The 15,234-nt window shown below is 43.3% G+C and overlaps 3 protein-coding genes across 3 annotated transcripts; 1 reads left to right on the plus strand and 2 right to left on the minus strand.

Moving 5' to 3' along the window:
• Window positions 1-40: 40 nt before the first annotated feature.
• Window positions 41-7,086, minus strand: nsmce4a (NSE4 homolog A, SMC5-SMC6 complex component). The gene is made up of 10 exons (XM_004077458.4): window positions 6,275-7,086; window positions 6,109-6,189; window positions 5,207-5,337; window positions 3,843-3,994; window positions 2,700-2,799; window positions 1,973-2,063; window positions 1,805-1,899; window positions 1,667-1,715; window positions 1,501-1,586; window positions 41-575 (listed from the first exon to the last, which is right to left on the minus strand). Exons 1-10 carry the CDS (start codon window positions 6,432-6,434, stop codon window positions 510-512), a joined length of 1,011 nt encoding a protein of 336 aa, XP_004077506.1. The 5' UTR covers window positions 6,435-7,086; the 3' UTR covers window positions 41-509.
• A 717-nt stretch (window positions 7,087-7,803) lies between these two features.
• Window positions 7,804-9,513, plus strand: LOC101164427 (coiled-coil domain-containing protein 177-like). The gene has a single exon (XM_004077542.4). The coding sequence runs from the start codon at window positions 7,828-7,830 to the stop codon at window positions 9,511-9,513; it is 1,686 nt and encodes a 561-aa protein (XP_004077590.2). The 5' UTR covers window positions 7,804-7,827.
• Window positions 9,514-10,398: 885 nt separating this feature from the next.
• On the minus strand, window positions 10,399-14,432 carry LOC101163600 (zinc transporter ZIP9). The gene is made up of 7 exons (XM_011484681.3): window positions 14,036-14,432; window positions 13,772-13,877; window positions 13,357-13,521; window positions 13,217-13,285; window positions 13,054-13,139; window positions 12,845-12,979; window positions 10,399-12,756 (listed from the first exon to the last, which is right to left on the minus strand). Exons 1-7 carry the CDS (start codon window positions 14,129-14,131, stop codon window positions 12,502-12,504), a joined length of 912 nt encoding a protein of 303 aa, XP_011482983.1. The 5' UTR covers window positions 14,132-14,432; the 3' UTR covers window positions 10,399-12,501.
• Window positions 14,433-15,234: the final 802 nt, after the last annotated feature.

The raw sequence follows: 15,234 nt of genomic DNA on the forward strand, positions 1-15,234 counted from the left end.
CCCAAAATAGAGCATCAAAGAATCCAGACAAAGACTTCGGTCATTTATTTCACAATATTTTATTGAAAAAAAACAAACAATATGGCATCATTTTGCAGCAGAAACCGACATCTAAAGGTTCCAGATATTCTGATTCCTGAAGCTCCGCATGTGTGATATCTGTAGAAAATGTTAAAAATGTCACGTCCAGGACATTCAGGAAAGCTGTTTCCCCTTACAGTCTATTGTTGCTCCGTATACTTAAAAAAAAAACATTTCTTTTTGACACCGTATAGAAATAAACCTCTGTTTAAGCTGTCAGCTTACAGCTGAAGTTACAGCAAAGACAGCTCAAACATTCTGGCCAAACGTCTGTCAACTTTTAAAAAAATGGGGTTTGGACGCCATTTATTTACACGCGAGGCCTGACGGCAACAACAACAAAGTAGATAAAATCCCTGTGCAATAAACAATGACACAGTATATTTAAAATAACTCTTTATCCATTAAAACTAAGAAAACAGTTTATGTCACTCATTGTGAGGCTCCGGAGGCTGAATGATGGAGTCCTTGATCTCGAAGGTATCGATCAGTTCCTGAAAGACAAAAACCAGAACATAAATATATTTATGTCCCAGAGCCGCCTTGGAATGAAGGACCACATTGTTCTTCCAGATTCCTTTCTGACGGCGCCTTTGAGCCCTTTCACCCCCCCCCCAACATACTCCAAAACTGACCAACATTTGCATGAACCAACTAATATATGCGGGGAGAAAGAATTGTGGGGCCAAAATCTCTTATGGGTCTAAAATATATATATATTTCAAATTCCACAAACAAAACAGGTGAAATGATTATGGGATGGCCATACACGGACCTACATAATTTTATGGCAAAGTGTGACATTTGGCGCTTTTCACATTTTGGCACAACACGGTAAAAGAAAAGCTGCTGCCAGGTTAAGTCTACCAAGCTTTTGTTGACCTTTGACCTTGGGAATTTAAGAAAAAGGCAAAAAAACATTGGAAAAAAAAAACTAAAACTATTTTAGTACCGCCTACAAATTTACACTCATCCCAGGGATGAGCATCACTGAGAGGGTACTTGGGAACAAACGTTGGTTTCAAAGTTTGCAGATGTTGAACGGTGTGATCGTGGCGAGCTTGCAAATTTAGCATCACCCTGTTCCCGACCCATTTTTCTGACCAGAATATTGGGTAACCTAATGCATGAATCCTTGACTCAAGCCGAAAATAAGATAACATAACATTTGATATACTGGTATACATATTGGGAATGTGGGCGTGGTTAAAGAAAAAAAAAAAAACTCTGTTGTCAAGAAAAATCAAAAATTTAGTTTTGCTGATCCTTTGAAAATGTAAGTAGACATGTTCATCACACCCAGGGGACCAAAAAATCAAATGGTTGCTATGGTGATAAACAGAAAAGCTGTCATTTTTGGCATAAAAAAATGGTGGAAGATAGAATAATAAAGAAAGAGAAACAGGCTTTATAGCGAACCTTCCATATTTTGGGGCTGATGGAGATGATGCACTGCTTCCGGCTGGAGGAGCTCGCGGCTTCTACGTCTCCTTCTTCGACGGGGGCTGAGACAAAGAAAACAAAAACAAACGTGATGTTTTCCTTTGGCGACGCCGGATGCCACGGCGCCGTCAGGCTGCCTCACCTATACAAGGCAGCTTGTCGCTATCCAGATACATCCGTGCCAGGCCGTCCTGAAACAAAAACAGCCGGTTTTTCCCTTACTGGAAGACAAACAAACTCGGTTTGAGAATAAAAGCGGATTCTCTGTGATATTTGTTACCCGGATAAGAAAAGAGGTGTGGAAAATGTTCTCCACCGTCCTGGCAAACGAGTTGGGGTCAACGACGAACTCATAATAGGATATTGGAGATGTCGCTGTAATGCAAACACGTCGGATCAGGTCCGATCGTTGGCAGGAAGGCATTTCAGGAAATGACTTGAAACTCACGGTCGTCTTGATGATAAGTCTTCAGGTATCCCAGAATCCTTTCAACCTCCTTCTCTGTTGCTTCTTGATGGGATTCCTCCATTTTCTTCAGCTGAAGCAGCAGTGACACCACAAAGATTTAAAATAAAGAGCCACAGCCTGACTGCATGTAACAGTAAATCTGGAGAATTAGGACACTTTTTATTAAGGAAGAAATGTCCAGACTTTCCATAAATCTGAAGGTTTCAACAAGTAAACTAAAAGCTTCAACGGTGTAGAAGACGAATTCGACAAAAGTCACTTATATGGAAGAAATATTATCCTTTAAGTGGATAAACAAACCGCTTTGTCAATGTTTCACTGGCGTGAAACAGGGGCAGCCCTGGTTCAGCGGTAGGGCGGTCGACCCATGATCGTAAGATTGCAGGTTTGATCCCCACCTTGCACGCCCATGAGTCAATGTTTCGTTGGGCAAGACACTGAACCCCACCTTGCCTCTGGTGGGAGGTTGGTGCCAGTGTTCGGCAGCAGAGCCGCCACCACTGTGTGAGTGTGTGTGTGAATGTGTGTGTGTGACTGGGTGAATGGGTCAACGATCTGGGCCTTGTAGGTAGGAAAGTGCTATATAAGTTTACGCCATTTACTCGAACAGACCAGAAACGACTGCTGAAAAGGCCACAATAGAAACATTTCCCCCCAAAATCTGAAGGTCAAACGAGAAAAAACAGATGTGGAAAAGCGCAGCCACCTGAGTCGGCATGATCCGTTTGGCTTCCTTGGTGGGGGCTTTTCTTTGTCGTTCTGTTCTCTGCTTCGGGGCTGGAGGTTCTGCATGGAAAGACCCCATCCTGTGTGTGTGTGTGAGAGGGGGGCACAAAACCCCAAAACAAGACCCATTAAAAAGACAAGAAGTCGGATTTTCTTATCAACTGAGAAGTAAATGTTATCCATACAACTCAGCTTTCATTGTCCTAATTTAGCTCCTAATTGTGGGAAACAAACTAATCTTTATATTTAACTATAATGGTGCGTAAAGAATACCAATTTAATTTCTTTATTACCTAATATAAGTGTCAATTTTAGGGATTGGGGCAAACAAAAATATTAAGCTGCATTTGAAATCTTTGTCGTTTCTATCTACCAAAATACTAACAAGAAGCACAAACAAAAAATGTCTTCCAAAAATATAGTATTATAGTAAATAAATATAGTATTTTGTCAAATCGAAATGATGAAAAACTTCAACTTTCTTGATTTTAAGGTTATTAAATGTGTTTTGTCAGCTACAGTCAAACCAGGGCTGTGAATTGTTACTTTTTTGGGGGGGGGGGGGGGGGGGGGGGGGGGGGGGGGGGGGGGGGCATCCAACTATATTTAAATCAGTTTTTTAGTACTTATATCAGTAAACTGAACTTCTGTCTCTCCTGTTTTCCATCTACAAACCCACTTTTACTGTCACTGAACCTTCACTGACACTTCGGCTGACAGCAATGCATTTGGTTTGTTTAGTTTGTCCAACATTACTCTGCATTTTTGAGTGAAAATTACACTGCACTGCACTTTTATTACTCTCTACTATATTTATAAAGGTAGCGAATCAGCGATCTCGGTCATCGTTTGAGTTTTCAGATACTCGTTACCGCCCGAAAAATCGAGCAATTGTTCATAAACACCAATTTAAAATAATTCAAACATTTGTAACGGATTCACATGCCTCTGTTTAAATCTGTATTCTCTAAGAATAACTGATCTCTATCTGCATGCTGGATGATTATCATCATCGTGTCTTTTGTCCCAATGGTTGACAAATGTCAGACAAATATACAGAATATTGAGATTTTGTGGTGTGACTGTGGAATGTTGAGCAGAGGAACGTCCCTCTCTCCCTCACATGTAGTGGAAGGACGGAGCCGTCCGGAAACAACACTCCACTCGTCTGGACAGCCGGTGCCAGGCGTCTCTGGGCAGGTAGCCGTCGGCTGCGCCTGCATTCTGCGGACCGCCGTCTCCGTCCTCCAGTCGGTTGAGTCCCATGAAGGACAGCTGGAGAAAAACACAAACATGTTCATTCATAGATCCACGGAGGTTTCATTATTATTCAGAGAAACATCCAGTCAACTCTTTGCTGATTATTCAGCAATACTTTTTAGAGAGAAATGGATTTTATTTCAGTTTTTCTACTCGTACATATTTTTGACTAAAAAAACAAAAGAGGAGACATGCTTTAGTAAATGTGCGGATCTTTTACCAATAAGGAAATTAATTTCTTTCTATTCGTCTCCTCTTAGCTTAATATAAAAACATACCAGCCAGAACAACTTACTTAGCAGCGTGGACTCGGGCTGTAACGAGTATCCGAATACTTTGATTTTTTTTATCTTTGACGTCTAAAATCGCAGATTTGCGATCTTTATATAGTATAGTAACAAAATATATACTTAAATGCAACTAAAATGCAAAATAATGTATTTTTAATATAGACTAAACAGGCCGTATGCACCACTGTCACCAGAAGTAAATAAATCTTCAAAATAAAGTGTCAGTGAAGATTCTCATTTTCAAAGTAAAAGTATCTCGTATTTTTATAGAGGACAAAAAAATTAAAAAAAAGTACTGAAAAACAGATTTTGATTGAATGTGGAAATTAAATTACAGTAAAAAATATATATAATAAATATGAAATAAAGAATAATACAAAAAGGAGGTCATGTGACGGTGTAAAAGAAATTCTGTTTTCGTCTTTACGCTTTAAGGACTGTGAGTGTTTTCTAGTTGTTTGCGTCTTCATTTACTATCGATCTAGTGGGACTGTCTTCAGCTAAACATTCAGCTGTGGAGAACATTTTCAGGGTTTGTTCCAAAACGACCTCTGTGTTTATGTTTTGCTTCCTGCTGAAGTCAACCAGGAAGTTGAGTGTGTGATGTTGTTTAAAGTGATAAAAAACATTTCTTTCTTCCTAAATCTGTGCTTTTGTTAGTGATGTTCTGTTGATCTCCTGTTCTAAATAAAACGTGTAAATGATGGTGATTGAATACATAATATTTTGATTTTCATTCATCCAATAAAAATACAAACATGTAGCAACCATTCAAACATAATATATAAAATAATCTTGGTTTGATCTTGATTCATGAACTGAATCAATCAATGTTTCTAACATGAACTCCATAAAACATGAATTTTTCTGGGGTCCTTCATAAATTCGGGGGAACAGACATCCCAGCAGCTCTGTGCAGAACAGCAAACACACTCACCAGATGCTCAGCAAAGGCAGTGGGGTCAAAGGCGCTCCCCTCTGAAAACAGCTGGCTGGCTTTCTCTTTGCCCAAGTCTGTGGCCACAACGAGGAGCTGGGCATCGAGAGCAGCTTCTCTCGCTCTGCGGACTGTCAGAGAAAAGTTAATCAGAGCGGTTCACCTGACAGGTTAGAGAACGTGAGCACTCTGTGTATAAATACTTTATTACACCATAGGGGTGCAATAATCAAGCTACTTAATCAACGAATCATTCATACTACGATTCAGACAGATCGATCTGTGTGAGGTAGGTTGTTAATTGAATTGCTCTTAATCGTCATAATCGTTTCAAAATAAAATAAATTGATTACTTTGGAAAATACTCTTTGACTTGAGACATGGTAGTTTTATTTTACCATAACATAAAAATGACCAATCACAGCCAGTCCTAAGTGTGGAAACAATTTGAATTTAGCAAAGACATGTGACCATATATCGTGCTAGAATAATCTTTTATTTTGATGTGGAAAAACCACAGTCTGTAGGAAACTAAAATGTGAATGGATTTGCCATTATTTCCAGCATTTCTCCCTGAGTCCCACTGATGGAAGTTTTGGCTAAAGCTGTCTTGGATCCATTGTAGGTCAGTGAATCAGATCGTTCAAAATGAACCAATATCGACTATAATCCTATGGTCATCCACAAACTATAATATGAATCGTTACACCCCTAATAAATCGGAATAAATATATTTTTTCTGGCTGCAAAAAGCGAGGAGCTTTATATAAACTTTATTCACTGAAATCTGGGTCATTCTGTTTAAGAAAACCGTTGTAACATCTTATTTTGGATGCAAAAAATAAAAAGGAGAGCGCGCGTGCGCCCCATCACAGACTTTCAGTGGTTGCCATGACACCCACCATCTTTGAACAGCTTGTTTGCCTCCTCCAAAACCTCTGTGAGTTTATCCGTGGATGGACTCAGCATGTCCTCCCTGTTTTCTGTGGGGAAAAGGTCAACGTGAGGGGCGGCGTGAACGACTTGTTTGTAAATAATGTAAACAAGTAAACAACTGCTGGTACTGACGCTGCACGGTGTTGATGAGGTCCCGGTATTTGCTCCGGATCTCCCTCCTGCGGCCCGTATCGTTGTCGTCGTGTCCGTCCTGCAGACCGACCGGGTTGGTCTCAAAGTCTGCTGAGCCATTCTGCCGCGGAGCTTCCTCGTTTCTTCTGCTCTTCCTCATCGCAACGCAACGGACACCGGGAAAAAACGTGAAAGAAACTGCCGCGAAAGGCAGATAAACCTAAAACTGTTTACAAAAGTTTTGCCTAATCAACTCCACACTCCTCGAAGAGTTGTTAAGTTTTCGACTAACTAAACACGATTGTTGTCGTTGCAATTACTGCAGGATGTTAATGTTATTGTTAACGAGGCAAGCATGGATGGAGCGAACTAACTTATTCGCGCGCGCGCTTTTCTACAGAGAAGCTAATTTCAGAAACCGATACTGTAGAGAACTAACCGTTCACTTGTCACGTAAACAGATCTTTGGCATGTTTCTCAAGTTTACGAAGAATTGAATAAACTGTTCAAAAAGTAGCTTAAAAACACACACCGACATGCCTACGCCACTGACAAAGGTTCCGGGTTGAGACTTCCGGGACAAACAGGAAGCTGAAACCAAGCGCCAACACCAAGCGGAAAACAAAAGGTTAAAACTAAAGAGATGAACTAAAGCCTCTACAAAATATATTAATTTTAAATTTTGGGAATTTAATATACATTTATCCCATTCACTACTGATTTATAGATGTATTTAAATTTCTAATGTCAACGTTGAGTGAAAATCATCTTAAGAGTCCCCGTTGACACAAAACCGGAAGTTAAAACGACGCATTATCTTGTCCTTTAGCATCTTGGGGATTTGCAACAGTTGCAAATACTGTTGTAAAACATAATAATAATAATAATAAGTAACGATTTAAGTTAATCCCCAAACTGAACTTAAAAAAGCTATTTCTGCAGTAGATGTAGACCTTCTGACAAAAAGTAGACATGAAGTAGGTAAATAGATAAATAAAAAGTTGCATAAAAAACTTGAGGGAAACCCTAATTGTTACATCTTAAAACTTTAAAAATAATCATGAACTTTTAATCGAAACATATTCAAACATGCATATAAATTGTGTTTAAACTGAAAAATTCAAAAGGTATTTCGTACACTCCTCACTGACAAACTGCTTCAATTGTTAATGTATCTATTTATTTTAAGGCTGTATTCTTCTGGCAGTGTTTCACATAACAAATTTGGTCCACAAGAGGATCTTCTTTGGCATTTTATTTTGAAATTAATTTATACGTGCTCCTGTCAAAACTTAAATCAGTTTAAATTGTTACATATAGACAAATATAAAACGTATAAACAAAGCATCATTTTTAATTGGTGAAGTGGGGCCTTTTCATTGGATTTTGGTAAGTGAGAAACTGGACCAAACGGTCTCAGACGGTCATTCAAACTATCCGACAGACAGGTGAGGTTTAATCGACAGTGAACCACGTGACGCGCAGATAATCCCCTCCTGACCCGCAAGCGCCGCACTGATTGAGTTGTGCGCAGGAACCGCCGAGGCTCTTCGATGGCTGGGTTTGGGTTCGGTTCTGGATCTCTCTCTTTGAAGAACTTTGGGTCGGATAGAGCGGAGAAGGGCAGCCTCGTTCCGTCGAGCTCGCGCGACCCATGCGCCGGTCTCAAACCGGTTCAGCTTCTAATTAAATCTCTGAACGATTTAAGCGCGGGGCAGAGGCGGTCTGCGGTGCCTTTCGAGACGATGACGGTTCTGCACGAGTCTTATGGAAAAGAAAGATCTAAACTTTTGCAGAAGAAGCGCGAGGACGGGACAGATGAGGCGTGGCGCGCTGATGACGCAGCCTGCCGCTCAGAGGAGAAACCTGGTCCAGGACGGAACCGTTCTTCATCAGATGAGCTCCAGATGGCAGGACCTGTTCCATATGCAGAGCTGTGCTTCAAAGGCAAGACCTCCTGCAGGTCCACCTCCTCTGTTGCTGAGAGGAGAGACCCAGACAGGGGCACAGGCACCAGCTTCAGCCTGGGAGATCTCAGACACTCCCCATCCACTGAGATGAGAATTAAGACGCTCGCCACTGAAATCCAAAAGAAGATGTGCGTCACAGTGTCAGAAAGGGACCAAAAGATAGCCGCCCTGATGCTGGTGAAGCATGAGGAGCAACAGGAGCGTCTGAGACTCTCTCAGCAAGAGGAGCAAAAGCGTGAGGAGGCCCGGAAACAGGCAGAGTTCCTGCAGGAGCAGGCAGAAAGACAGCGGAGAAAGAAGCTGAAGCACAGACTCAAGTGTTGGCACCATGAGCTGGAGGCCCGCAGGAGGCGGAGGGAGCGACAGGAGCAGAAGGAGGCAGGACAGCTGGAGCAGGAGGTGCTGCTGCAAGAGGACCGCTGGAGGAGGCTGAAAGAGGAGGTGGATGCAAAACGCAGAGAGAAGATAGAGGCTGCACAGAAGGAGGCAGAGGTGCGCAAGCGTCACCAGGAGAGGCAACTGAGAAAGGAGGAGGAGAAGGAGGAGAAGGAACGAGAGAAGGAAAGACAGGTTGCCGTAAAGAAAGAAGGGAGAGCCCGGAAAAGCAAAGTGCAGCAGGAACAGAGGGAACGGAGGAGGTTGCAGGAGGAGAATCGCAGGGAGCAGCTCCGACACATCCTGCTGAAAAAACAAGTGGAGCAGAAGATGGAGGAAGAGGAGGCTCAGGTGAGGAGCGCACTTGAGAGAAAGTTCCAACACTTCTCAGAGAAACGGGCTCAAGTTGCGGAGGCTCAGAGGAGGGAGCTGCAGGAGCGCAGCGTCCGGGAAGAGGAGCAGATCCAAAGAGTGCAGCTGAGGGCGGAGCTGCAGAGCCTCCAGCGGCTCACGCACCGGCAGATGCTGGTGCAGCTGAGCCAGAGGCGCGTGGAGAACGCCGCTCTGCACGCCTCCTCTCTGCAGAGGAGCAGAGCTCAGCAGGTCCGCCAGCACAACGACCACAGACAGGCCCGCCACCGGAGGATCCGGGACCAGATCCAGGAGGAGGAGCAGGCCGTCACCAAGGCCAGAGAGAACCTCGTCTCCGAGAAGGAGCGGAAGCGGGAGAGGCTGCAGAGGCAGAGAGAGCAGATCCAGGAGGAGGCGCAGAGGCTGGCCCGCGCCTCCTTTCACATGAGGGAGCGCGTGCGGCAGCAGAGGGACACTCGAACCTTTGATCGGATGGTTCTGGAGGCCCAGCTTGCTGCCTCCATAAGCCGCATAAAACTATAGAGGATCAGATTTCGGCTCCAACATTCCCTCAGCTTTTATCAAGCTGGACACCAGCAAACGTTTGGATCTCACGATCCGAAGAATAAAAGTGTTCCAGGATTTGTTTGATCTGATCCATAAAACCACATGGCGACCAAAGCTGAGCTCAAGCCTTTATGGGTCGTCTTCTTCAGGAAGCTGCAGACCTTTCAGGTCACCATGAAACCTTTAAAGTGCGTTTTGTTTGGTTTTTAACCACTATTTAACCCCAATTTATTCTTCTTTTGCATCAACCATCATCACTTTTCTCTGCAAGTGTCTTCTGCAAAAACAGATATTTTAAACACGCACCTCATAATTAAAGACCAACTCTGATGAGAACGATGTTCTTGTGGCATTTTACTAAAGATGGAGGATATGTATTAATAAAATTAAAAGTGCATTTCTGAGTATTTCTTTATTGAAATTGTTGCAGACAAATAGATCCACGAACGTCTTTGTTTTCGTCATCTAAGCTGGAATCTGGATCCAAACCAGACGGCTGGACTGCTGCAATATTTTGGTTGCACCAGTAACTTTAGTTTGGGGTTATGAGGGGCTGTAAGCTAGTGGGAAAGTGTAAACAGAGAACTTCCAGCAATGGGGTGAGGAAAAGGGGTGGAGTTGCTCCATGCCAATGGCCCCGCCCACAACTCAGAGGCAAATTTCTGATGAACTTCTGCTCTGCAGAAACTAGCAGTGTCTGGACTATCTAGTTGATTTTAAAAGCAATTCGGACATCATGCTAGCTAATTTTTCTTTTTTTCAAATATGACGACAGTGACCCCCGCCCCCCTTAAATAAAAAACAACCTAAGAAATCTACTGAGTTCTGATGATGAAACCTGGATGATCTATAAAGGAAGACTTTTTTTTTATTTTTACAAAAATTATACAAACGCAATGCATTGTGGTCTATGTCTCCTCCATTTCCAGAAATGTAGATTCATATAGGCCCCATTTATACCAGGGTCCGGGTGAATACTCGATTCTGATTGGCTGCTGGGTGTGCATTAAAGAGTGATAATGCACAGGGATAATGCACGCCAAACAAAGAAGTTCCGGTTACTTAGCTTAAATGTTCTGTATCACTGCGCTGGCTTCTTTAAAACAAACTTTATCTTCATCATCTGGACAGAAACAAGCTGTAAGAGGTGAGCTTTCTCTCTGAACTGATGCTTTATTTACCCATCGTGACGATTAGCATATATATTGAATTCCTTTGCCGCTGCCGTCGAGGTTGGTGATTGGAGCGGCGCACCATGTAACAAATAGTCAATTCTTTTGTGGGAAAAAAAAATCTAAACCGATTAAAGTACTAAAAACTGATTGAATATTTATTTCTTTTGTAAGTGACCATGGTATAAGCATGTTGATGGTCTTCAAAGTGTGCATTATCAGTATTAACGTACGCCGTGGAAGCCGGATTGCCGAAAATGCACACATCAACATAACATAACGCACTCAGTGGACAACAGATATGTCCTAGAAAATGGCATAATATGAATTAAAAGACCACTGGGAACGCATCAAGGTAGATCAAACGATGACCGGAGTAAGACGTTCTTTGAAAAATCCTTTAAAGGCTCTAATGTGAAAAGATGTTTGTGTCTTTTTTCATGTTGTGAACAGTGGAAAAGGAAGCGACAACGTGACTTTTGTGAGACAATAAAAGCTTCTTTCCAACATCATATTCATTTCACAGAATGAAACTTGTGACCTTAATCTTCAACAGTCGACACAATAGTGTCAAACGATCGGCCTGTTTTCTTGGAGATCCTTACAAAACCTGGAAGGATTGTCAGACACAGGAATAAAAAGCGGACTAAAAAGATACGTTTCTTCTAGAGTTGACATATTTGGCACGCGCTCAGTTTTCCTGAAGGACCAGATTGTTTTCGCAATTCCTCTTTCTTTGCGCCTTGAGTTAAAAGTTTACCCCAGAAAAGATGACATCACTGCGAGAGAAACCAACAAAAAAACACGATGAAAGGGGTTAAAATCTCTCATAGGGCTAAAAACAAAGTTAAAAATAAAGAAACAAAACCGAACCACACATGACAGAGATATCCAAAGGAAGTTGTGAGATTATTATGGGATGGCCACAGGACCTACGGCTTGGCAGCCATTTTCTAGCAACGTGTGACGATTTTGACATTTTCACGAGTGACCTTCACGAAATTTCACGCCACCAGGCTAAGTCTACAACCGCCAGCGACGTCTGGTTAACCTTTGACCTTTCCACAGAATTAGCCTTAAGCAGCAGCTACACATTTGAAATCTTCCACTTCCTGACTCCTCGAGTGTCACTGGGAAGCAGTCAATCAACCGGTTGTCGGGGGTTTTAGGGAAAGAGAGGGTGGGGGGAATTAAGGCGTTTAAGGAGCGTAGATCCACTAATACATAAAAAATAGATTAAAAAACGACTTTTGGTGAGTTTTTTTCTTCTGCCGTCTTTGCTGTTGACCACAAATTAAAGAAACTTAAAACAGTTAAAGTCTAAGTGCGGGAAAGAGAGAGAGAGCGACGCCACGGGATATCCGTCATTATCTCGATATCACGAGAAAACAGTAAAAAGAAAAAAGTAGGGCAGGCCGTTATCAGCTTCCGTACAAAACAATATAACGTGAACAAATAAGGGATGTGGGCGGGGTTAATAAACCACCTCAGTTGTCAAGGAAATTCAAAGTTTTAGTTTAGCCAATTCCTCTCAATATTACATAGATCTGACTATCATTATCAGGGGACCAAAAAATTAAGCGGTTGCTATGGAGATAAAACCTAACAGAAAAGAAAAAATGTGCAGCTCTGACCGGGGTGGCAAGGGGCAAAGAGAGAGAGCAAGGGGGGGTGAAACAGCCGCTCAGCCACTAGAAGCAGGTAAAAAAAAAGGGCAAATGGAGGGGCGGCGAGGAGCTCCTACAGGCCTTACAACGCCGTTTGCAGCTTCAACCGTCCTGAAGCCTCCTTCTTAGTCGTCATGGAGCCCAAGAGCCAACAACACTGGCAGTCCCACCCCCAGGATGAGAGTGGCGCTCTCCATGAGTCCCAAGTGCCGCTGGTGGCGGTCCCCCGCTCCGGCGTGCTGCTGGAGCTGGGAGGGGCGCTGCTCTGTCCGGCTGACCTCTGGGAGCACGTGCACCGTGGCCACATAGAGGAAGGTCCCGGCTGAGAAGAGCATTCCTACGCCCGTGGCACCGAGCTGCTTCTGCGCCGAATTTCCAGACTGCGGACACAAAACAAAACACATGTGGAAACAGGAAGTGGAGCTGACTAGTCACCCCCCCCCCCCTTTTTTTGTTTGTTTTTCTTACTGCTTGCAAGATGAAATATGTACTGATAGCAACAAGAGGGGCTGCAGCTGAGAAGGCCAGCAGATGTCCCTGAATGAACTTCTTGTCAAGGCCTGCGTGCATCAGGAAGGACACCAGACCGAAAGCTGCAGGAGCCTGCAGGAGACCAGAGGGGGGGGTCACACATCTACAGCACATCCGCCGGGACGTCTGCAGAGAACCTCTCTCACCTTGTGAAGAATCACAGCAAAAAACACAACAACCTGAACCGCCACTTGACCCGTAGCCACTGCAGCACCCAGAGCAAAGCCGTCGGCTAAACGCAAACAGAAACCTCATGAGTCGTCTCGCCGCGGCGGCGTAAACTGAACTGAATGATCCACCCGTATCCACCTGCTGCATGGATGACCAGGCCCAGAGTGGCTGTGATGTGGGAGCCGTGCGGCGCCGGCCTCGATGGACCTGAGAGCAACCGCCGGACGTCATTCAAACCGTCAGGAGCATCTGTGAAGGCCGGGATGGGTTTAACTTACCCCGCGTGGAGAAGTAACCTCCAACTTGATCCACAACAAACATGAAGGTGAATCCCAACGTTAGCGCCACTCCGATGTAGGAGCGAGGCGGCGGGCTTTCTTCTTCTGTGGCGGAGGCGTTGGATTTATTGGCATTGAGAGCAGATGGCACATCAGAGGAGGATGCTGCAGGAGGATGAAGGAGAAGCGTTTGATCTACATCCAGCAGAGAGGAGCACCTTTAGCTCCCATCTCAAGAGTATTTCTAGCTACTTTTTAGGGTTAAGATGTGATTTACAGATGATCTGGGGGTGGGGTGTCTATTTTTGCTTGTTAAAAACAAAAACAAATGTCTATTTAGTGTATTTCAGGGTAACACTTCCTCTGCTGTTGTCAAGGCAACCAGCAGAAACAGGATTCGGCCCGGTTCTTTTACCTTTCCAGGAGTCCTCCAGCAAAGCCACACCTTCCGGGATGGTGATGGCCAGAGCCGTCCCGCACAGCAGCCCGGCCCCGAGAATGGAGACAAACTGCAGGCTTTTCTGTCAAAAAGAGAGCCTCATTGGTGGGAACTGCAAGCAGCCTGATCTACGCGTGACACCGCTGGAGGCGCGTGGAACTCAGCCGCGCGCCGCCTCCTTTGGAAGGGGGTAAAGTTTGTACTTGGTAGTGCAGCGCGTCCTGACGGACCCGCACTCACCTCAGACAGCCTGAACAGAAGCGGGAAGAATCCGAGCAGGAAGGAGCCCACGAACATGGCCACGGAGAAGAAGGTGATGGTCAGCCCGCCGTCCATGGCGCAGACGTCCTCCTGTTTCAGCTCCGTCTCAGGACGCGACTCATTTTTGATCAAAGAGCGAGCGCGCGCGAGTCGCCGCTCTCCTCCCCTGAACTCCCCCCGCCTTTCCACGTAGCAGCTCCGCCGCTTTCTAGTGCGCAACTGCAGGACCTCCCGCTTACAGCACCACCCAGCGGTGGCAAGGGGGAATTACAGTCTGTTTTATAAAGTTAACAGTTTTATCCAAAAAGTGATGCTTTTTTGCAAATAAAATGTTAATTCCAGCTTTTAAAATGCTTCAATAAAGACCATCAAACAGGAACTGTTTATTTTATGTTGCTGAGAAGTGTACGACTTTTTAATTATTTTAATTAAATTACAACTTTATTTTAAAAAAAGCCTGACTTGATCTGGAATAAAATGTATCCATCTTGTAAAATTACAACTTATATGTCAAACTATGTATTTTATCTTGTGAAATGATTCAGACTTTATTCACTTAAAAGTTTAACCTTTTTCATAATTTTTTGACTTTATTTGAATATTTTTATGTATTTACTTTCTTTCAATAAAAAAAAAAATCTTGGGGCCACATTTGACCCCCATGGGTCCTCCAGGGACAACAAACAGCTCTGCAGTTTTACTAGAGATGCTGAACTTAAACACAATAATAAAGCTGCAAAGATCAGAGTTCAGCTTTTTCTAAATGTCAATGGAACCCTGTGTGAGCGAAAACACCAGTTAATATTTAGTTTTACGAACTTAAAAACTTTCTAAGATAGAAAAACAAAAATAAATAATTTCAAGTTTATTATTTTTAACGAATAAAAATACTACCAAAAAATCAATGAATATTTGTTTTATGATCCTAAACTCATAGGCAAAGTAATTTTATAGTAGTTAAGTTTATAGTTTTAAAGTAATCCCTCGTTTCTGGCCTGGTTGGTGGTTTTTGGATGAATAAACTGCAGCTGTAAAATCAAATAAAGCAGTAATAATAAAAAAATAAAAAAAGACTTCCTTATAACTCTTCCTGACAAAGATCCGGGTCAGACTCAGCAGAAGCTCTCCTTTCCACAAATGTTCTGCAGACGTTTGGGGGGAAAAAAACAACCAGTTTC

The sequence above is a fragment of the Oryzias latipes genome, chromosome 15, assembly GCF_002234675.1.
Source record: "Oryzias latipes chromosome 15, ASM223467v1".
NCBI lineage: Eukaryota > Metazoa > Chordata > Actinopteri > Beloniformes > Adrianichthyidae > Oryzias > Oryzias latipes.

Coding starts and splice junctions, on each gene's coding strand:
- nsmce4a (XM_004077458.4), bottom strand. CDS start 6,434: ATGAGGAAGAGCAGAAGAAACGAGGAAGCTCCGCGGCAGAATGGCTCA. Junction 2,800..3,842: donor GCTCCGTCCTTCCACTACAT/GTGAGGGAGAGA, acceptor ACACACACACAG/GATGGGGTCTTTCCATGCAG. Junction 1,900..1,972: donor GACTTATCATCAAGACGACC/GTGAGTTTCAAG, acceptor TTTGCATTACAG/CGACATCTCCAATATCCTAT.
- LOC101164427 (XM_004077542.4), top strand. CDS start 7,828: ATGGCTGGGTTTGGGTTCGGTTCTGGATCTCTCTCTTTGAAGAACTTT.
- LOC101163600 (XM_011484681.3), bottom strand. CDS start 14,131: ATGGACGGCGGGCTGACCATCACCTTCTTCTCCGTGGCCATGTTCGTG. Junction 13,286..13,356: donor AGGTTACTTCTCCACGCGGG/GTAAGTTAAACC, acceptor GGTTGCTCTCAG/GTCCATCGAGGCCGGCGCCG. Junction 12,757..12,844: donor CATATTTCATCTTGCAAGCA/GTAAGAAAAACA, acceptor TTGTGTCCGCAG/TCTGGAAATTCGGCGCAGAA.